Source organism: Dysidea avara, chromosome 1 (genome assembly GCF_963678975.1).
Source record: "Dysidea avara chromosome 1, odDysAvar1.4, whole genome shotgun sequence".
Classification (NCBI taxonomy): domain Eukaryota; kingdom Metazoa; phylum Porifera; class Demospongiae; order Dictyoceratida; family Dysideidae; genus Dysidea; species Dysidea avara.
Genome location: NC_089272.1, coordinates 14,878,770 through 14,903,321, shown reverse-complemented (window position 1 = coordinate 14,903,321; position 24,552 = coordinate 14,878,770). Strand labels below are relative to the sequence as shown.

The 24,552-nt window shown below is 36.8% G+C and overlaps 1 protein-coding gene across 1 annotated transcript in view; it reads right to left on the bottom strand.

Annotated features, from left to right (window-relative positions):
• The window catches only part of LOC136260456 (uncharacterized), a 99,850-nt gene extending 81,850 nt beyond the window's left edge, over nucleotides 1–18,000 (bottom strand). The window contains exons 1-11 of the mRNA XM_066054219.1: nucleotides 17,898–18,000; nucleotides 16,246–16,503; nucleotides 13,793–14,065; nucleotides 13,012–13,320; nucleotides 12,234–12,491; nucleotides 11,330–11,599; nucleotides 9,798–10,064; nucleotides 8,543–8,791; nucleotides 8,170–8,343; nucleotides 7,634–7,885; nucleotides 2,568–2,819 (exon numbers count right to left, since the gene is read on the bottom strand). Coding sequence (XP_065910291.1) covers nucleotides 2,568–2,819; nucleotides 7,634–7,885; nucleotides 8,170–8,343; nucleotides 8,543–8,791; nucleotides 9,798–10,064; nucleotides 11,330–11,599; nucleotides 12,234–12,491; nucleotides 13,012–13,320; nucleotides 13,793–14,065; nucleotides 16,246–16,503; nucleotides 17,898–18,000 — 2,665 coding nt within the window. The remainder of the gene's footprint in view (nucleotides 1–2,567; nucleotides 2,820–7,633; nucleotides 7,886–8,169; nucleotides 8,344–8,542; nucleotides 8,792–9,797; nucleotides 10,065–11,329; nucleotides 11,600–12,233; nucleotides 12,492–13,011; nucleotides 13,321–13,792; nucleotides 14,066–16,245; nucleotides 16,504–17,897) is intronic.
• Nucleotides 18,001–24,552: the final 6,552 nt, after the last annotated feature.

Genomic DNA, 24,552 nt, shown 5'->3' with positions numbered 1-24,552 from the left:
GTTAATTACTGTCTCAGGGAGTTAAAGACAAAAATGATCAATTTTCTGTACAAAAATGGCAGTAAAGGTCACCAAAGGTCAAATCAGGATGGCACTATATCTGAAAATACATGTATTAGGACTACTATTTGTGTGGAAAGTTTCATGGCTTTATGAAAAAGTGCACAATTTTTTGGTTGTGCAGCTATACTATGTGCCCACATGCCCCATTTTTGCAGGCCTGGTCACATATTGTAACACCAAATTAGGCTTCTAATTATACACCGGGGCAAATATGGTATAGTATTACCAAAACTACAATTATTATAGACAAGTACACAAAATATTTAAAATTTTCTACTAGAGTAGGGACCATAGCATATTGATAAAAAGTACTGAAACAAGCTGGAGTAGTGCATGATATTAAGGGTGCTCTGTACAGTTTGTACAAGGATTCCCAAAACATAGTCTGTTTTGCACTAAAAGAAATATTATGGTCAGTTAATTAGCCTGTGACATATTGACGCATTTTAGTACCTGTAAATTAGGTATCCCATAGCAACAAGCACACGCATCTTACTATTCTACACCCTCTTACTTAAATTAGAACTACTCTATCATTTTTAATCCAATAGACATGAAATTTTAACACAAGCTACTTTAGTAATTTTGCCAAAGAATAGCATTTGCCATTTCGAAATAGCAAGTCCAGTGATGAATAACGTGGAAGTAAAGAAAAGGATTTCTGGGAGTGTCAACCCGAAAGATAAATATGTGATGATTGAGAAGCTAAAAGACAAAAATAAAAACGCACAATGGTTTGTGCTGTTTAGCATAGTGTATCATAAAAGTATCAAAGCCCTTGTGCATAAACTGTAGGACTAGTTCTAGTATAAAGGGATAAACTGTATCCCTACTTGCACTATCGATGTGCTATGGTCCCTACTCTAGTTGAAAAATTTTTGTGTACTTGTTTTTGTTAACTTATTTTTGTAAATAATTATTGGGACTGGTGAACTCACGCATACTGCATCAAAAGAAAGAAATGGCACCATATGCCCCAGTTATATCAATTATTGTCTGAAAAGTGAAGTATTCATTACACTTCATTGTCAGCTATGTTCAACCCGTTACACAGCAGTATGAATCAAAAACTGTTTGAAAAGCATCAATCAAAGTAGCCACTATGAAAAATATGGATGATTTCCGTTACGAAAGGAAGCAATCATGTGCTAACACTTTTCGCTGTCAGCAATGATGAATGGGACACAAAGGAGCACACTGGTAAGTCCATGAAGAATGCATTGCACATACTGCGGTATGCCAAAAGGCACCTCTCGGACCAAAGCAACATTGAACAGTGAAAAAATCAAGCCCGTAGCCTTAGCCATTGTCAAGTTATTCTTGTCTGAAGGCATAAATCAGTCAGTCAGTTACTCAGTCAGTAAAAAATTCCATTAATATATATATATTTTTAAATTATGTAGCAACTTGTTGAAAGCATTTCAAGTTGATCTGAAGGCTTGTTTGGGCTTAGTTTTGCCTAACCAATCCTGCCTCAACGTCACCTGGGAAAAGTGAGACTGGTTTTTATGTAATATTTTTTCACGCTTACTCCTTTGTGGTCCCTACTATACAGTACAATTGTATTGTACGATATTCGCTTAGTAAATAATTACTATACTAAGAAACTCAATTTGGTATTATTGTTTACACAGCAATAACAAAAAGATTGCTATTAAATTATAAAACCATCAAAATGATACAACAAGCTGCAAATGTAATGCTTAATATCTTAATTAAGTATTTAATCATATTTTAATCTCTATGTAATGTTCTAAAATGTTTACATACGAAGCATTTCACAACACTTGGACACCATGAAAAATTAGTTAGCAACTATCCCCAGTATTATAGATCACCTTCTCCCATTCTTCAAGTGTAGTGATGGCTAAAATGATTGGTAAACAGTTGCACAATACTTTTTAATTTTTTTTTATTTGAATGCACGCAGACTCACACAGAACACTCATTTGATTACCTGTACACTACATGTAGCACTCTCATCCCTCAGATGGATCTAAACTTATTTTGAAGAAAACGCAGATGTAAGAAAGAATAAAAGTCACCCACAGTAGACTCCATTTATATTTCAGGGCCTATACTACCAGGTATTTTTAATACCAATTCTTCCAGCTTATAGTTGAGAGTGGTATTTATTGGAATGAATACAGTATGTTTCTATACAATATCACAAACCTTTAGCTTGTACTAAATGTTCAAAGGTATCTTTGAAAGTGTTTTCATATTGTGCTGTTACATAAACTCTTAAGCATGAAGCACCTTTAGGACAATTATATGCCCACCATTGCTTTACTGCTAACATAGAAGACTAATGATAGAACTACCTTAACAGCATGCATGTAGGAAGACTCTGAGCTAATTTTCACCAACATATCACACCACCCCACCTCTCTTCAATTATTCTGTCTTTATTATAGCACTTAACTACTAATGTATTGGATTATGATAATGTAGAGATGCAGACGAAGATACCTGTATAATGTAACCTATCAATTTCAACTCACTGTAAACAATAACTGTAGCATTGCTGGACCCAGCATCATTACTGACAGCACAAGTGTACTCCCCTTCATCAACTGTAGCTAGATCATTAATAGTAAGGGTGCTGGTGTTAGTAGTTGTGGTGGCTGAGAATGTATTAGTCCTGCTCCAACTGTATTCTAAGTCTGGTTCACCCTCTGATGAACAGTTCAACTCTAACCGATCTCCACTATCATATGTGTTATCACCCATGATGACCACATTGTATGGAGCAACTGAAGGATAACACACATATAGCAGTAAGTACAGTACAGTCACAGGAAGTATGACACACATTAAGTGCAGAATTCATGTTAATTGCATATTTAGACTTCTAAACTGATGCTAAATCTGGAATTACGGACACCTCAAATAAAATTTCCAGTGCTATTCTCTTCCATTGTTGCCGTTTTCCCTCTGTTTCATGTAATAGTGAATGAAATTAGCATAAAATGTGGATCAATACAGTATAGTAATATGTGCTGCAATCCTGAGGAAGTATACGTCATCATGTGATGAAGGGCTTACTGAATAATTGGTAAATCGGTTAGTTACTGTCGAATTTTGGACAATAATCCATATAGAAAGGTGCCATCTTTACTGTATATACTGTATGTAGCATTTTAATTGTATTTGTTAGCCAAAGTTAAGGCTGCTTTCTATCAAGTAAAATTTGAGTTTCATAAAGTCCTTTAGTAGCCTTAGTGCAGTGTGTCTGGTGGTAAAGTTATAGCAAAGCTCTTTACAATGCCGGAATTGAACCCGGTACATGATAGCTAAGAGTTGGTCACTTTAACCACTAAATTACAAAACATCTCTCATATGTTTACAATTAAGGCATGACATGACATAGGTGTTAACACATGCGAGGTATGTTACAAACCAATTATGGAAACTTTAGACTTGCTCAGAAACTGCCAAAAATGGAAATTTATGGTGACCAAAAGTTTCAAAAGTTTCATCCATACAGTTGCTTCTATCAAATGATATTGTGCTACTTCTAAAAACCAGGCGCCATGCAGCTAGCTAACTCATCTATGCTACTATAAATTGACCAACTATGTATTACTACTTTACAATAGGGTAATTTTGGGTTATGCAATAACATTATTAGCTAATTCTGTATGGATGAAACTTTTGGCAACTTTTGAACTGCGCACAATTTTTGAGTAGAAAAAGTTGCCACTTCTGGCAACTTTTGAACTACTCATAATTGCCATATTTGGCAATTTCTGAGCAGGCAATAAATTGGCAAAACTGGAAACTGTTTACAGTTTCCAAAATTGGCAACTTCTGTTTTTTGCTTTGAACAACCACAAGATGGTGTTCAAAGCTACCAATTCTGGCAATAAGTGTACTACTCCTTTTATAAAGGATGATGAACTAATTGATTGTGGGATTAGTTTGCCAAAAATGGCAATTATTTGATACCCAAAAGTTCCAAAATTGGCAATTTATATAATTGCCACATCTGGAAACAAAAAGTTGCCACTTTTGGCAACTTTTGGCAACTTTTGAGGTGCTCACAATTTCCATTTTGGGCAATTTTTGCAATTGTTATATAATTTTATTGAAAGTACATCATACAATACAGTAGGACTGTATATTAGGAATCATAAAAAGGTGCACATAAAAAAAATAATATGACCAGAAACCAGCTTCACAATCCCTTCATGGCACCTTGGCAGTATTGGTTAAGTAGAATCAAACCAATAGGTGTCTTCTGAGTGACTAAAATCACTTCAGATAAGAAGTTCATGCTTTAAGAAGATGTTTATTATAGCACATAAATAGATTATATCTCTTTGGGAAATCAGTTTCAACTGCCCTCCAAATTTGAAGAAAATCAACTAAAGCATGAGCAAGTTATAGTGATTTTTCTAAAGTGTGGCGAAAAGAAGAATAACAAAAACGAGTGAATTTTTATGCGGGTAAGAAGGTGTCTTTAAGTTTGTGTTGTAGGTCAGTTTTGGCAAAAAAAGTTTACTTTTGAAAGTAAACATACTAGCCTGCCAAAAGTAATAAGGCATTGTGACTGTACTAGATTGCAGCAACCCGACTGATATTAAAAAGAACAATATATAGTTATCAATGGCGGATCCAGGATGGGGAATTTGGGGCAAATGCCCCCCCCCCCCCCCCCTCTTGGAAGAGCCAGCCATACTTGTGATTAAAATACTAAACTTTATGTCAGGCCAAGATCAGTTTAGCTATACAAATCGTGAAAATATCACCTGAAACCGAAGCAAACCAATGTCAAACTAGCTGTTAAATTGCTACCTAGCACTCTGCCCAGCACCTTTGTGTGTACTAAGCGCCTCTAAAATTAATTATCATGTTGCTGTTGTTTAAGACGTTAGGAGCCTTTTAACAGCTTTTAAGACTTCACAACCATCTTCAAGGGCCAAAATGGCAAAAATCATCAGTGAGACACTACTAAGAGGTGATTATTTTCTGGTTCAAAAATGCAACAACTAGCAACAGAATCTGGATCTCCCCAATCACCTACAACTTAGTCTGTTTGTGCCCCTCCCCTTGCTGGCTCCTGGATCCACCCCTGGTTATCCCTTATAATAAGTTCCGTATTTACATGGTTAAATGCCACAGTGTTCACTACCTTAGTTGTCAAATTGATGTGGCGATTATTCAAAATCTACCGCTATTCATAAAACGTTTAAGTTATTATGGAACTTGTTAATCACACTCATATTTTAAGCAGTTAAAATCTATGAATAACTGAACAATAATATTTTTATTATATAAAAGTACAACTCAATGGCAATGGCAATAGAGTTGGTAGCTCCAAGGCAATTCTGTGGAAGTGCCAAGTCATGATGAGGTGGAAGCTGAAGAAGAGTAGGAGAGACAAGAACACATAGAGGCCTCTGTATCTCCTATGTCATCAGACAATGAAGAGGAGGTTGATGATAAAATTGTATAAGAAGAAGAAAACAACAACCAACGGTGCAAGGAATTTGCACCCTTGGCCAAGCATAGGTGTAAAAGAGTCATTAAGAAGCAGATGTTATATGAACAATATTAACTTCAAATCTTCTACATTGTAGAAACTGATTAACTTGCATTTACTAAATTAACCCATTTATTGCATATTATAATTAAAGTGGGATAACACTTAAGCACCATCTAGTTTTTGTTACAGTTTCAGCTTTGGCAACCTTTGTGCAGCTTGAAAAGTGTCTAATAGCTATGATAATTCTGTGTAGCTAAGAACTTGCCAATTTGGTCGCAACTTTGCATTGCATAAAAAGTGATATATTTAGCTGCCAGAAATACTGTAGCTAAATTGCCAAAAATGGTAATTTCTGGCAACCAAAAGTTACCAAACTAACTGTTCACTAATTTCTCAGCATTAAAAAGTTTCCACTTCTGGTAACTGTTGGCAAACTAAATCCCACAATCAATGAGTTTATCATCCTTTATAAGTAAAAATACAATTACTGCCAGATTTGGTAGCTTTGGAGCACCATTTGGTGTAGTTGCTCAAAGCAAAATAATAGTTGCCAATTTTGGAAACTTTCAGTTTTGGCAACTTTTGAACTACTCATAAAATGTCAAAGATGGCAATTATGGGCAACTAGAAATTTGCCAGAATTGGCATCTTTCCTCCACTGCCCAAACTTTTTGAGCCGTCAAAAGTTGCCGAAAAAGGCTACTTTTGGTTGCCAGAAATAGCCACTTTTGGTCATTTCTGAGCAGTCTACTTATTAGTTTCCAAAATTGGATCTGTAACATACCTGCACATGCAGGTAACATAAATGATTTTGCCAAGTTTCATTCTACTAATACCCTTAAATTCGATGTACTGCAGATGCAAAAGACCACCATTAGAAAATAAAGCAGCTTTAGTCCCAGATGATGATTGTTTGGTATAACAACAGTCTTGATACATGCAGCATTTGGCAACGTTATTCACTGTAATGCAGACAGACAGTCAGATGAATAGCTGTAAATTTTGATGGAGCCACTTTGTCATCCTTGCTACCCTATGAGTAAAGAAACATTGTTCAAGGTGAGAACTAGTCCTATAACTTATTCACGAATGCGGACCACACTACTTCACAGACAAATGAAATAACTACTCAAAAACAAAGTATAGCTCTCTGGGTCTTTAGTAAACTATAATTTGTAAAATCACTAACCTGGACTGTTCCGTGATGTCTCTAGGACTTCTCTGTTCATAAAAAAAGTGGCTATTACGTATGGATGCAACAATATGGGTAAATATCATATTGCATATTGCCTTAAAAATATTGCAATATATTGCTATATTGCAATATTTGGATTAGGGCTTTCGGTGATGTTAAAGTGCTATACTTGTGTAAATAACTCATGGATTTAAGCTTCATAAGATACAGCAGATAGCGTTAGTGTCATGTGGTGTACACTGCTTATAATAGCCAACAGTTATTAAATAGGTATTACAGTACAAGTAGGCAGTATGTACTACAACCAGCACTGTTTGTTAAGGATATGTGGCTTCTAAAACATCAACAATTACATTCTGGTGATTTTGATTCCCGCCCTCCAGGAGGGTGGCAGCTGAATAAGCTGATTATCCACAATCCACAGCCCATTACAACCCTGCAATATTATGCAATATATTGTAACACAGCAATATATTGCAATAAGCAATATATCAATATGTTTCATCACACATTTTGTATTATATTGTAATAGAAAATATTGCAATATATCGATATATAGATATATTGTTGCACCCCTCCTATTACGTTATGAACCATCATTGAAGATTTAGGCACATCCATAAAATGAATCTAGTGATTACGGATGTATTGGTTTAGGTGATTGATTGCCTCCCACAGGTTATCATGTTGTAACTTGCAATAGTAGGTGCAGGAACTGGTAAGCATTGTAATGGATGGTCAGACAGACAGACAGCTCTTCAGATAGATGAATATAATGAAACAGCTCATGAGATTACATGCAGATCTTAATCAAACTTATAAATAGTATGATGAAAGTAGTATAGACAAATGTTTTGCTGATTCACACATAAGTTTAAACTCACCATTCACAGTGATGGTGTTCATACTAATTCCAGCATCATTAGTGACAGTACAAGTGTACTCCCCTCCGTCAACTGTAGCTAGATCACTAATAGTAAGGGTGCTGGTGTTAGTAGTTGTGGTAACTGAGAATGTATTAGTCCTGCTCCAACTGTATTCTAAGTCTGGTCCACCCTCTGATGTACAGTTCAATTCTAGCTGATCTCCATTATCATATGTGTTATCACCCATGATGACCACATTGTATGGAGCAACTAGGTGAAGAAAAGAAGTGGTAGAATTACCACACATGTACATGAATGTTATTCTGAATACCGATGATCAAGTATGACATGATCATGGATTTTTAACCTTTCTATATACGTAGGAGTATAGTCAAACATTTTGTTGATCCAGGGGAGTGCAAACACACACTGCACATACACATGGACACACCATCTTCAAGAATTAATTTCTAGAAACAAAGCACATACCCCCAGCTGCTTGCTGCAACCTTTGGGCATTTATCTAGAAAAAACTGAATGCCTTGAAGACTCACCATATACAGTAACAGTGGCACTGTTAGATCCAGCATCATTAGTGACAGTACAAGTGTAATCCCCTCCATCAACTGTAGCTAGATCACTAATAGTAAGGGTGCTGGTATTAGTAACTGTGTCATTTGAAAAATCATTATTCTGACTCCAACTGTAAACTAAGTCTGGTCTACCCTCTGATGAACAGTTCAAGTCTAACTGATCTCCCGCAGATACAAGTGCATTTAGTATCTAGCATCTGGAAATGTCCTGGGATACCCTATTTAATGCACAGCTCTAGTGCATGCCATGCTGCATGCCATGTATGCAGGCCAAGTGGACATATACGATGTTAAGTATGAGAATTTTGATGGAATTTAATGCAAAAAGACTCACCATACACAGTGATGGTACCGCTACTAGTTCCAGCATCATTACTGACAGTACAAGTGTACTCCCCTCCATCAACTGTAGCTAGATCACTAATAGTAAAGGTGCTGGTGTTAGTTGTGGTGGCTGAGAATGTATTAGTCCTGCTCCAACTGTATTCTAAGCCTGGTACACCCTCTGATGAACAGTTCAACTCTAACTGATCTCCATTATCATATGTGTTATCACCCATGATGACCACATTGTATGGAGCAACTGTTAAATTTTATAGATTACATTTAATACAATGGATAAAATACATGTGAATTTACATTGAAAAAATTGTAAGCATTTGTTATGCAACAACAGAGGTGTTAACAGCATAGCCTTGGTTGCATTGTGTTTGTCGATCAAAGCATAAGAAATCTTTGGTTTGTGTCAGTTTTCCTATATTACATATGCATATAGCATCAAATATGCTATTCCACTGTTTTTGTTTTCAGACAGATTTTTCATTTGACTTAGTCCTGTATACCATATCTATACAAAAAACAGCCAAGCTGTGAAAAAAGGGTGCAGCCTCCAAAAAGCCAGGGTGAAAAAAGATGTCAAATCAAAGGTGGCAGCCAAGAAATGAATGTGGTGGTAGGATAATAGCTAAAATCTTAATAAGAACAATTCAGGTGAATTTGTGTTGCCTTCTCCTAGGATGCAACATCATGCTCGTTCTTCACCAGAACCCAAGAAAAAAGGCTGACACTGTCGATAGGGAAATCTAGAAAACCACTATCACCTTCACCTTGCTTTAATAATACCATTACTGAAGAAGAAGTGACTAGATTTTCCAGCGGTGTAATCCCCAAGAATACCGCTAAGAATACTTCGGGGACAGTTAGGGTATTCAATGAATGGATCCAGTGAAGCACTTCAAACACTCACACAGAATAACACAGCCATATACTTTCCCTAGAATATCGCTAGGGTATTTTACTTCCACGTGCTTGTTCCATGTGTGCATTTCATCAATTATATAGGAAGCCAAATACATTTGCTTTACCTGTCATTTGTTTGTTAAAGTGTTAATCAACTGCTATTGACACCTTTTTGGTCCATGTTCTCAACTACAAGCCATGCATGGTCTAACTACCAACCAGTATATCTTAGTTAGACTATGGCAGAACCCTTTGATCTGCTCATACACCATAGTACAATTAGGGATTCTTACAATGAACGGTTGATAGATGGGGACCATTTAACTCATCAGTGCTGAGTTGTTACTTACCATACAACACACTACTGTCCCTTCCCTCTCCAGCCTCATTGCTCACAACACATGTATAAGTTCCCCCAAGGAGGTAAGTTACATTGTTCACTGTCAACTGATTATCATTGATCACAATGTCATCATTGTTTGGTGTAGCATCATTGTACAACCAGGTGTACATGAGGTTGGGACCAGCATCTGATTGACATGTAAATGTGACATTATCAGTCAAGTGAGGTACTTGATACATCTCTGGAGTGACTTCAACAGTACCAAGTGGTGATACTAGGGTAAAGAGATTTATACAACTGGCACATAAATAAGATACATGCATAAAAATAATACAAAATGCTCAACAGATTTTAACGTACTTTGGACATTCTGTGTATATTCTATTAGGGAGTACTAGCACTGGTACCTGCCCTACATGCAGGACTGTATTACCATAGTTACAGCATTTCAGTGTACCAAACTTTTAGTAACAAAAACACTAAGCATTAAACCTTGTACGCAGTGAAGTGGATCTACAGTATACAAAACTTGCAAATAATACTGAACAATGACTATTGTGCAGGCTATAGACACAATACAATACCCCACAGTATTTTCAAACTGTTAGCCTAATTTACTGTGCTGAGGGTATAGACACAGAAGATACCTCAGTGATGCCTACACTCCTGCAATGCCTACACTCCTGCAATGCCTACACTCCTGCAGTGCTCCCTATAGACTTGTACACTATAAAAACCCAAGAAGGAAAATGTATATGTGTTTTGAAAAAGCTACACAACAAGAGATAGAGTACTGGTATCTGCCGTATGTGTAGGACTTTATTGACCTAGTTGACTATTTCAGTAAATTTAACTAGTTTGTGACAAAAAAACTAAACTAAGTATCCACTAATACTCATTCAATAAAAGAATGCATAGATGTTGGAATTGGTTGAGGTGGTGGGGCATGCCCTTTCCTACCCACTTTCTTTGGGTAATGTTTGTATAAAATGTTCGAGATACTCTAAATAGAACAATCACACTTTAGTGAAATTGTCTTTAAAATACTCTCTCAAAGTTTCTAAAATTTTCCTGGGGGCAAGCCCTCAGACCCCATAAATAACATACATATTTGTTCTATACTTAAAACTTCATTGCCATATTGACACCCTACTCTTTGCACTGCTCCACCACCCCTGCAAAAACAGTATCTATTGTGCATTGAAAGCATATGTATTTCCAACTATATTTTATATATATAGTAACACTGTAATGCTGTCCATCCTATATACACAGAATATGAACACAATATACCAGTAGTGTCCCACAGCACATGTATTGCCAGCTCTGTATTTCTTACCAAATCTAACAATATCCACACTGTTGCAGTGTTACCTTATACTTGCATACTACCTATTGACAGTGAGCTACTACTCAGTGATATAAAATGTGCTGAAAGCCACCTCTGCCGCTTATAATTGAGACAGGTGTTTATTCAAGTGGGGCTTTTGGATGGGGAAATACAGTATTATGGTATTTGTTTAACAGTAATCTACTCACAATGCAATGTTGCTTCATCTGAGGTGACATTGTTGACAATATTAGAAGCCACACAACTGTAGTTACCCCACTGAGTGACACTGGCATTGGTAATCATCAAAGCATTGGTGGTAGCACCAGACACATACATTGGTTGATCCATTAGTTCAACACCATTGTAGTACCATTGGTAGGATAATGGAGGGGAGCCTGTGGCCTCACAAATAAACGTTGCATCATCACTGATGTTAATAAACTGGTCCATTGGATGAGTATTGATCACTACATCAACTGTTGAGAGAATGAAACAATAACTGGTAGCATGTTTACTGCATGGGTAATGTCTCAATAATTGGAAAGTAGCCACTCAGAGATAAGTTAATGTAAAATTTGCAAGGCATAAGTAATTTTCTTTGTAATATTACATATATATTTCTGCGTTTAAGAAAACATGATGAAAATTTAAAAAAATTAGATTCTCCAAGGTTTCTGTTGATGCTTAGTAAGTATGCACTGCATGTAACCTGTGAAATACAATTATACAATCAAAACAGGTTGTATGCATGTTGGTGCTATGACAAGAGTAAACAATGGAATAGTTTTTCTTGGTATGACAACATGCTCTACTGCCACAGAAGAGCAGAAAGTTTCAGTTTGTTTGAAAGAATGATAATCTTCATCCATAATGATCCAAATGGCACTTTCCAGCGGGTGGTAGTACAACATGAGTGAAAATATGACATGAGAAAACAGTTGGATGATGCCCAAGTATAGACATAATCAAACTTGTATGTACAGATTTTATTGCTCTAACTATTGTGCACACAATTAGCCAGCATTTGTAGTGAACAAATTTAACCAAACCATACTCTACCACTACACAACCCCACACTCGTTGCCTTCAAACATATTTCTTTCAACTTACTATAAATAGTAACTGTGGTACTGCTAGACCCAGCATCATTAGTGATAGTACAAGTGTAATCCCCTCCATCAACTGTAGCTAGATCACTAATTGTAAGGGTGCTGGTGTTAGTAATCGTGTTGTTTGAGAATTCATCAGTTCCACTCCTGCTCCAACTATATTCTAAGTGTGGTCCACCATCTGATGAACAGGATAACTCTAACTGACTTCCCTGAGGGTACATGTTTTCACCCATGATGGTCACATCATAAGGAGCAACTAGATGAAGAAAAGAAGTCACAGAACTAGCACACAGTACATGACATGCTGTTCTGAGTACTGAGCATAAGATATGCGTATTTCTCAACTTGTTGATAGCCAATCTTTTTATTGTATAACTAAATTCCTAACAACTTATTAAACTACACAATTTTGTGCCAAACTTCCCTTGAACCCATCTCTTCATCACTGAACAAGAGTACATGAATTCAACCACTGTACTAGATGATATCAGCAGCATCATGTTGAAAGCTTGGGCTACATCATGAAAACTTCACCTTGGGTGTATGACAATATAATTAACTTGAAAATAAAGGTCACCCACTCATCCAACCCTGTTCTACTACCCAAGGTCCCTTAGTACCCTTACTACTGACTTCTGTGCTAGTGTTTGAATTACATTAGATCCCATACTGATCATGCATCAACAGAGGGTAAGTTTGCAATATGGTAATGGTTGCAAAGGTGATTTGAATAGAAATGTACAATATATATATAACACGCCGTACTTATGTCTTACCAAACAAGGTGTACATATCAGAAGTATTGGTCATTCCATAAATAGTAGCTACACAGTAATAAGTACCAGTATCACTGGTTGATGAGGATGAGATGGTATAAGTTACACTGTCACTACCAGTGGCTACTGTTGACACTAATGAACCACTGGCTCCAGTTGATGAATAATCTTCAAATTGCCACATGGTCATGATCCGAGGACCACCACTAGCAGTACAAGTCATTGACTGACTGTCATTAAAGTTGAGTAACAGTGAAGAACCAGTTAATGGTGGAATAAACATGATATCAGTGATGTTTGGTTGGAGAACTGTAGCAAAAAAAGAATAATGATGATTCTTTACATGCTACATTGTGCAATGCACTGTACAAATATGCATATGTATCGTATTTGAACAACATCATCCGAGTTTTGTTTAATTGTTTGTATGTACAGCTGCTATTTAATCAGGCAAGGAAGAACAAATGTAGCCAATTGTGCAAATCATAGATTGTACTAATATACATTATTAACAAAGAACTAAAAAATTAACTAGTCTAAAAAAAAGAATTTCTCTTTTAGTTTCTGATAACAACAGTCTACATAGGTATCGGTGGACATTTTCCAATAGTTTCTGTATATACATATAATGGCAGCATGCAATGGTTACACATTGGACTATTACTTATCTGTAATTGTCAATTGTGTTAGATGTGGTGGCACACAAACAAACATGATAAACAAGATACGCACAAATATCAAAGGCAGGACAAACAAGAAGATACAAACAAACTAAAATTACCTGACAGTGCAGCAGAGTTGGATACAGCAATTCCTTCATTGTTAGTAGCAATACAATAGTACCCAGTGTCATCCTGATCATATCTGGGATCAGAAATAGTGTACATTGGTTCAGTTGCATTATCAATTTCTATTCCAATATCAGAACCAGAAGCCAAAACAAACCAGCTGTAGCTGAGCATAGAGAATCCTTCAGCTCTACAACTGAAACTGACTGATACTCCTGGATAGACTGCCTGTATTGCAACAGGATGTTCAACTATGCTGGGCTGAACTGTAGCAGAGAAAAAGTATGTGTCATGGAGCACTTGTCTGGTCATAATCATGCATACAGCAAAGAAATGAAATATATACAAATAAAAATTCATAAGTGCATTTGACCACTCTTCAAGTGCAACAAAGAGAAAATTCTCTATTTGAGCAGTTGTTTTGTCCACCAAGTAATAAACTTAGTAAACACTGTAAACCATTAACACCCATAGGCGGATCTAGGAGGCACTGTCGGGGGGGGGGGGGGGGGGGGCAAGAAGCTTTAGTGTACAAAAGTGTTTATTCTACTAAGAGGAATTCTAGTACACAAGTTATATTCAGTTTCATAACTATATTCAGCATAATTGGATGAATGATAGACATACAGTTTTAAGACTGTAGTTAGGGAATCTTTTTAAAAATTAGACCTAGGTTTGAATTTGGGAGCATTTTTGATAGCGTTTAGCTAAAAAAAGTGTATGCTTGTAATGCATATAAAGATTAGTTAGCCTATCTGAGATAAAACCTGTTTGATGGTAAAGTGTACTAAATCAAAATATAAAGGTGTACAGTATTGCTATATTATGATTATAAAATTGTGACTGTTCTATTAGAGTAGTGACTGCTCTATTAGAGTATCTCGATCTTGACACAAAAATTTAAACTTATTTGCCTCACTTTCTTTACAATGTACAGTATAACTGTAAAGTACATTTATAACTGTTGGCCCCTTGGCCCACCCTCAGATCCGCCTATGTTAACACCACCTAACAATTAAGCTTGCATACCTCCATAGAAACCAATAAGTACTAAACCAAAGGAACTGGACATGTACTATGGAGCAGTAACATGAGATACAGCTTCTCACTTGCTTGTACAATAATAAACACCATTATTAGGCACCGGCCTATTATGCCCGAAATTTTACCTATTATGCTTTTGAGCATTGCTCAAAAATTAAGCCTATTATGCTCAAAATTATGCTTTCAAAATCAAAATTATGCTCTAGAAGTGATTGTTTTATTAGAGTATATCAGCCTTTCCTGACTGCTCTATTAGAGTAAGTGACTGTTCTATTAGAGTATCTCGATCTTATTTCTGCAAAGTGTGAATAACCAACAAAGAAACGGTTTAATAAGTTGTATTACGTGTTTTTGATTATAAAATGCACTAATAATACTATTGGCAGTGAATATTTGCTTTCTTTCAGGCGCGCGTATTGTGCATTTAATTAATTTTTCAAACATCGTCCCTATTATGCTGACATTATGCTTGATGCTTTTGGCCACCTATTATACTTTAAATTATGCCGGCATAATCGGCCGGTGCCTAACCATTATTAAGGACACAGTGTATAAATAAAAGGAATGCAATTACAACTACAGGAATACAATTCAAAGATGAAGTGATGTGCCTATACTACTACCTGTGAACTTGTGAATCTAGGACAGCATCTGTGCAGTGTTATCATGCATAAATTACACCCTCTTTGCTTTTAGCTTATATATGAGCAGTGTAACAAATGTGAATTGTAGTTGTTCTACACTTGTGTGGTAAATATTTTGCACTTTACTGTACAGTTAAGTGGTCAACTCTGTGGAACGGAACTACATAGAAAATGACACCCTGGATTCTTTACTAAAGCAAGAGACTTATTCATGGTGATGTCCCATTCACCTACATACGTACACTGTAAATTCAGAAGTGTGATGTTCATACTGATGGTATGACTCCTGCGGTCACTTAGTGTGATGCTCATACTTCAGAAGTATGATGACCACACTAAGCGACCGCAGGAGTCATACCATCAGTATGAACTTCACACTTCTGAATTTACAGTGTACATTTAAGCTAAACCTGGAATCATTGGACACCGCACTGGTGAGGACAATGTTAGTCCCATGCTGTTCTACTCCCTCTGTATATACATATACAAACTTGAAATTGAGACAAGCCATGCAACTGAACATTTCCTTTACTAATCTTACTGAAGTAACATCAAAACATTCATTTAAGTCAGATAGTAGATGGCTTAGTTCAGTACCGAGCCATTTCATCCCTTCAACTGTTATATCTTTGTAAAGGAGAGTGTCTACAATACATCTATTATTACTGCAAAAGGGCAATTATTATAATACAGAAAACTTTAATCATCCATCATAACATGGATTCAGTACATGTGCAAACTGTGTTAATTATACTCACTTATTAGTTGAGCTGGTGTTGAATTAGAAAATACCCCAAGGGAGTTACTACCTTCACAGATATACTGTCCAGTGTGATTGTACAATACTGATGCTATACTGTAAGTGTTACTAGTCTCATTCTGTAGTAATGTCACTATTGGAGTATCTATCATAAACCATTGGTATGTAAATGGTGGTGAACCAAACTCTGTACAGTTAAACATGATACTCTCTCCTAAAGTTACATTATGGAGTGGAGGTGATATCGCTGGTTGTTCTGTAGAACAAACAAGCACAATAGCTTAATAACTAGGCAGGTCCCCTAATGTAACAATAACAAGAAAATTAAAATTTAACTTATACATAGGTGCCAGCTAGAGAAAAATACATGTTGACCATGTTGAGTCACGTACAGTATGCTATTTTGTTAAGCTACTGATTACTAGTCTGCCTGCCTACACTACAGTTTCAGTAAAACCTCTATAATCCGATGTTCATTTGGATGAGAAAATTGTGTTGGATTAGTAAGGATGTCAGATTAATGAGAAATTTTTGGTACATAAAATTATAGAGGTATTCTGGATTACAGAGATGTGGGATCAGAGAGGTTTGTACTGAACTTTCTGTGGTGATAATTTTAACATACAGTTTGTGGGAAAAATTGAACCAGATTTGATAAACTGTATAAGCTTTACACCAACACATCTTGCTTTGAAAAATTGCTCAACTTCGAAGTCATGGAATCTCCATCACGAGTTTGAAAATTGAGGAAATTTCTTTTGGGTTCTGAGAATTTTCCAGCATATAGGAAGAACACATTTAAAAACTTGAATAAGGCTGTCAGCTATACAGGGATAGCATTACTACCATAGTATGGCCTACTATAGCTGAGGAATATTGTGTAATAGGTGTCTACATTGCTGAATTGACACAATGAAATCTGATCAATAGCGATTATATTTCAAACACAAGCCAATGACAACACAAATATAAGACAATAGTAACATGAGCATTTGGCTGCTCATACAACTTGTTATGCATTTCATACATCTAGTATCTAACAACTAAACAGCATATTCCAGTGTATTACCAATTGACAACCATTGCATGCATGAGCAAATAAATGTATAAAATCTTCTTTGGATATGTAATGAATACAATGTGCACTGTAAAATTTACAATCTCCTTACCCAAATATGACAGTGTATTGGAAGAGCCATGTGATTGTCACATGGTATTCTTCATTAACGAAACCTTCCTATTCACCACAGAGGTCTTGCACTATTCAGAAGGCCATGATAAAATTCATGGTCACTTGTAAACACTCTGGTATCTTTATGGCATATGCTAATTCATTACTAGCTGATTACCCACGCATACTCCCCAATTTTAATATTATGGTCACACATAGTCACATCATCCTAGTAATGTGTCCATACCTTACCATCCTCACATGGACTGGCTGACTGACTACTGATGGATTACACATTTACTAGTGCTACTGTACATCATAGTTGTTTATTTGCCATTGATATACCAGAACGAGACCAGAATTTAAGTGGAATGTTGAGGGTGTATGTAAGTAGTGTGTAGTGTGTGTGCGTGCGTGCATGTGTACGTGCATGTGTGTGTGCATGTGTGTGTGCATGTGTGCATGCATGGTATACTCACCCACTACAGTGATACTGACCATGTCACTGTTTGTGGTAACAAGACCAGATTGACTACTATCAGCTTCACAGTGGTACACACCAGAATCATTAAACTCTGCCATCATAACTGTCAATGTACTAGTGATACTGTTCATTGAGGTAGTATTAACAATAACTCTATTACTGCTATCAGTGATAATGGTATTGTTGAGGTACCATTGTATGGATGGTCTGGGGAAACCTTCTGCAATACAGACAAGTGTAAAACTGTTTTCAATCACCACCTCCTGACCCAGTGAATTAGTAGTGAATACTGGACCAACTGTTGATAAGAAGAAAACAATTTGATTAACACTCATTTTATGCGACAAAATAATCTCTATCCAAAATGTCATGAATGTAAAATGGCTTCCAACAAAAATTAGCACAGTAGGGATATTCACTTCTCATTGTTTTACAGTATTTGGACATTACGTACTACTCCGATCCAGCTTGTTTCAGTACTTTTTATTGCCGCACTATATGCTCTGGTGTCCCTACTCTAATTTAAAGTTCCTATTTTTTCTTATACTTGTTTGCAAACTTTTTTGCAAGCTCATGACCACTAAATAGCCTGCTTTCACAAAACCAGTCACAGTATTATATAGAGTTAATCACAGCACTAAGTCTATATAATGACTCATAAAATAATAACTGATTAGTGGGCGTGGCTCTACATAAGCCTGCAGACAAGAATGGATGTGGATTCATGCATACCTACAGACTAACAATGGGTGTGGCTACTGTATGCCTACAGACAGTAATTTACATAAGTGGGCATGGCTCACAAAAAAGCAGGGCTATGCTATGATGTGTTACTTGTCCACACCGTTATACTAATTAATTTAGCACATGATCCAATCCAGATCAGACCCAGACAATCTGTAAAGAGGGATCTGGATGACCCGACTTGGTATTAATGCTGTTTAATATCATATTTATGACTTACAAATGGCTAGTTCATCACGAGTTGCTCTTACTGATTGATATCAACAACCAACTTTGTAAACCACCAAACCACGTGTGTTCAAATAATTTGGTGTAATGCTAAACTAACCACATGTATTCGAATAGTTTGATACACCTGTAGATGGAAACCCTACTGTAGTCTATTAACACTATCAGCGGTAGAACCTTGACTGATGGCCATGGTAAAGAAGAATAAAAGGTAAATTATGACTTTAGTGCAAGCATTGTATATGTTTATTAGTATACCAAAGGTTTTTTCTTCATTGAATTAGAAAAGTTTCTGTGAACAAATTAGAGCTGTAGCTGTAGCCAGTTTTCAGCTACACTTAACTGAACACATCAGGCAGGCAAGCATTAGAAAATTCCATTAAATTTATAAACATTTTTTAAAATTCTGTAGCAACTTGACAGAAACGTTTCAGGTCAATCTGAAGACACTTTTGGGCTTGATTTTACCCAACCAATACTGTCATGTTGAAAATTGAGGCAGGTTTTTGGGTTATATTATATCACAGGCCATGTCCATACCTTCAATGTCCCTACTATACAGTACCATCATACTGTATGATAGTAGGGGGACTTTTGTAGAGGTGCCTATAGAGAAACATTTTTGATTGGTCATATCTCAGCCAAGAAAAAAAATGGAACTATAGTCAACAGGCATGGTTATAAGACACTAATTTGACTGCCTATTGTAAACCTTTTGATTGTAGATTTCGACTATAGTGTACGTTCATCTCCATACCTGTTAGTTAGAGTTCCAGATTTTCTATTTTGGCTGAAATATGATTGATCAAAAAGTTTTCTCCATAGGTACCTGTACATGTAAATATCAAAGTCCCCCACTATTGACAACCATTATACATTTGTGACATCATTTTGAAGAGAGGTCATTCTGATGAGACTAAATTTTATGAATTTGGCTAATAGAAGCAACCATTACATAAGTAGGTACTGCACATTGATATTAGCCGCCTGGCAAATTTGGTTAACTTTAATGTTTGTGATGCTAATTCATCAAACTTCCATCATCTTTACAATACATAGCTAATACTGTAGATCTCTCTATTAATGAATATTATAGGTAAACATAACACAAACTTGTGAATGGCATGATACATCATTTGTAGCAAAAAATTCATAGATTTAACTGTCAAAACTTTCTTTGATGGTACATTTATCAATAATTCCAAAGGAATTTTACTTGACTTGAGAAAGTCTCAAGATCAAAACTATTTTGTATACCATTTGCATCTAAATGTGTTTTGAATTATTATTGTAAATGCGCCATGTTCATGTGTGGCAAACTTACCATACACAGTGATGGTACTGTTATTAGTTCCAGCATGATTAGTGACAGTACAAGTGTAATCCCCTCCATCAACTGTATCTAGATCACTAATAATAAGGGTGCTGGTGTTAGTAGTTGTGGTTGCTGAGAATCTATTAGTCCTACTCCAACTGTATTCTAAGTCTGGTCCACCCTCTGACAAACAGTTCATCTCTAACTGATCTCCATTATCATATGTGTTATCACCAATGATGACCACATTGTATGGAGCAACTGAAGGATGAGACATATACAACAGTAAGTTACTGTCTACCAAAAGACATGTGGTGGGACTAAGCAATGTCTTGTAACTACAAAGCTAAAAGCATTAACCAATTTGTTAGTCTGAGGGCGTCAGTTAATCATCAAGACACACGGTAGTGTGTCGTGCGGCCCAAGAAGCCGACGTGCAACACCAGTGAGGATATTGACAAGAAGAAAGAAAATGCAATTTTCGCACCTCCGTAGCTCTGTGCTGCCTTGACGAAACACAACGATTTTTGCTGTGGACTCCAACATCAGTACTCCACATTCCAAATTTGAGCGAAATCGCTTTGCGCGTTCCCGAGATATGCGACTTCAAAAGTTGGCTCAGTTTCTTCGTTTTTTTCTTCTTATTTTTATTGCTCTTGTTGCACACTTACAAAATCTGCTATGAAATGCGAATGCCATATCCGATTGCTTTGAAATTTGGCACACAGAAGGGGGGTATAAAGGCGCATCTCGGTACCAACGTTGGCTGGAATACGATAAATAAGCAAAGAGTTATGAGCGATTATTCACGAAAAATAACACCAATATGTTGTCACGCCTACAGGGCAAACTGACCGCGTATGGAAAGAAGCTGAAAATCGGTGGGTGAATAGGTTAACTATTGAACCTCAATCCTTTTGTGGTTTGAAAGAAATCGAGCTAAAAACCAGTAAGATACAACGAAAAAACCAACAGTGTGTAACAATTACGCAATCGAGATTAGCTATTAAAAAAACTACTGCTTGCCACGCCTACAAGATAAACCGCTTGGGGTAATGCTTTGAAAATTGTTGTACAGGTGGAGTAATCATCTTAGAAAGGCTCATCAATGGTGTAGAAGAATCAGATTTAAAGCCACTGAGTTATAACACGAAATCCAACTTGGTGCAGCAAGTGCGAGATCGAGATACTCTAATAGAGCAGTCATCCTAATAGAGCAGTCACCCTGAAGAGAATTCAAGAGATCAGCTAAAAGCAAGTAACCCTGTAGAGAGATCAGCTAGAAGAAGTTACCTTGCAGGGAGTTCATGCAACTATGGAAAGATATAGTTCAGCTAGAAGAAATCACCTTGTAGAGTTCATCTACAAAGAAACCACCATGTAGAGAGTTCAGCTACAAACAAATCGCCCTGTAGAGAGATCAATAGAAGAAGTTACCTTGCAGAGAGTTCAGCTACAAAGAAACCATCATGTAGAGAGTTCAGCTACAAAACAAATCTCCCTGTAGAGAGATCAGCTAGAAGAAGTTACCTTGTAGAGAGTTCAGCTACAAGGAAACCATCATGTAGAGAGTTCAGCTGCAAACAAATCACCTGTAGAGAGTTCTGCTACAAACATATCTCCCTGTAGAGAGATCAGCTAGAAGAAGTTTTCTTGTACAGAGTTCAGCTTCAAACAAATCACCCTGTAGAAAGATCAGCTAGAAGAAGTCACCTTGTAGAGGGTTCAGTTACAAAGAAACCACCATGTAGAGAGCTCAGCTACAAACTAGTGACTTTGTAGAGACATCAGCTAGAAGAAGTTACCTTGTAGAGAGTTCAGCTACAAAGAAACAATTCTGTAAAAAGCTCAGCTACAAACAAATCACCTGTACAAAATTCAGCTACGAACAAATTACCCTGTAGAAAGATCAGCTAGAAGAAGTTACCTTGTAGAGAGTTCAGTTACAAAGAAACCACCATGTAGAGAATTCAGCTACAAACTAGTGACCCTGTAAAGACATCAGCTAGAAGAAGTTACCTTGTAGAGCGTTCAGCTACAAAGACACCATTCTGTAAAGAGCTCAGCTACAAACAAATCACCCGTACAGAATTCAGCTACAAGCAAATCACCCTGTAGAGAGATCAGCTAGAATAAGTTATCTTGTAGACAGTTCAGCTACAAACAAATCACCCTGTAGAGAGATCAGCTAGAAGAAATTGCCTTGTAGAGAGTTCAGCTACAAAGAAACCACCATGTAGAGAGTTCAGCTGCAAAGAAATAACCATGTAGAAAATTCAGCCACAAACAAATTTCCGTGTAGAAAGATCAGTTAGAAGAAGTTACCTTGTAGAGAGTTCAGCTACAAAGAAACCATTCTGTAAAGATCTCAGCTGCAAACAAATCACCTGTACAGAATTCAGCTACAAACAAATCACCCTGTAGAGAGATCAGCTAAAAGAAGTTACCTTGTGGATCATTCAGCTACAAACGAATCACCCTGTAGAGAGATCAGCTAGAAGAAGTCACCTTGTAGATTGTTCAGTTACAAAGAAACCACCATGGAGATTTCTGTAATCAAAATAATTATGTATTATATATATATATATATATATATATATATATATATATGTGACTGGATTTTGGAAAAACGATCCAAATCACACATTAGAAGTTCCGAGATAAACGGTTTTAAAGAATTGAAGCCAGCATAACTCTCCAAGGATAGCAAGCACGCGTATGAAATTTACACAAAAGATGCATCAATCTGTTACCTTTCAAGCCACTTCCAGTACTTGTAGCTGCTTGTATAGTTTCCCGCCAAATAAGATAGAAAATCTGAGCAGTTGGACGAGCGAAGTAGTATCACGAGTGCTCACAAAGGGGTGGAGGCTGGGGGGTGGCGGGGAGGGCAAAAGTTAGACCTCAAAATGGACGCAGACCACGATTGGAGTCCAGACACCAGATTACAGGGCTGTGCTGGCTCCTTAGTGGCTGACATGTAGCAAAATCAGCAGAGAACACGTCTGGCCAACATTATAAGGCTGTCCACCAGTAAACCACTGACTCTTGCCAAGCCAGGTCCTTCACAAGGCCTGAAACCGCCATTTGAGCACTCCACACCACCCAGAAAAGATGTGTGTAAAAACCAGCCTCGTGTAGTTTGATTAGTGCTGAGGGTCAAAACTTGTAGTATGATAGTGCAGCTATCCACTGGTGGTGTTAGTTTGATTTTGCCTGATGTGCAATTTGGATCGGTTCTGTAAAATCTGGTCACATATATATAATTTGTACATTTACAGATAAAATATTTACAGTACATCTACTTCATCTTTTCTTCTTCCTGTGGTAAAGAAAAAAGATAGGCCATAGGCCAGCTTTGGGGTATACAAATACAAAAAGAAATGAAATCTAATCCAAAACAGCCAAACTGTAAAAAAGTGTGCATCCCTCAAAAAGGCTATGGCGAAAAAAGATGTGAAATCCAAGGTGGTGGCCAAGAAATAGCTGTGATGGTAGGTTAATGGTAAAACTTTTAATAACGACAATTCAGGTGAATTTTGTGCCAAGACCAAGCCGCACAAAAATTCACCTGAATTGTGGTTATTAAAATTTTTATCATTAACCTACCATCACAGCCATTTCTTGGCCGCCACCTTGGATTTCACATCTTTTTTTCAGTATAGCCTTTTTGAGGGCAGCACACTTTTTTTACAGCTTGGCTGTTTTGGATTAGATTTAGTTAGCAAGAACAAGTTGATGCTCTATTACTTTTAAAAACTAGGTGCCAAATATTTCCCAAGGTACATATTTTAAATATTTTCAAAACTATAGTATTATTCATTTCTTATTCATTTTGTAAGTCAGTTATGACCTTATTTTGCTGCTAAGGAAGCATACGTAATTCTGCTTTAAATCACAAGCAACACTTAGAACCATCTTTTTAACTGTGTTTATTGTTGTTTTCTATCTACAGTGCGTCTGGATAAAGACTTGGTTCCGCTCCAAAAGGGATGTTCCCTTGTTTTATCAGAAGACATATGCAATTTCTGATTGGAGTGAGCAAAGCAAGTGACAGCTCGCCTAAAAGTCACCAAAAACTTACCTTCATACAGACAGTGAAGGACATCACTATGACAAACCTAAGGTTAGCATTATAGGGTTAGGGTTGGGTTCAGCTCTTCACCTGGGTGTAGGTCTAAGATACAAACGTACAGGAGGAGGGTAGCTAGCAGTGGTAGCACAGCTGGTACCACACTGGCCTTACACACCAGTGTACACCCCAGTTGTCCAGGTTGAAGCCCTGGAAATTTTGAGGCTTTTTCATCTTGATAACGTTTTTGTCCAAGTTTTCTTATCATACACTTCCATATATTTTGTGTCT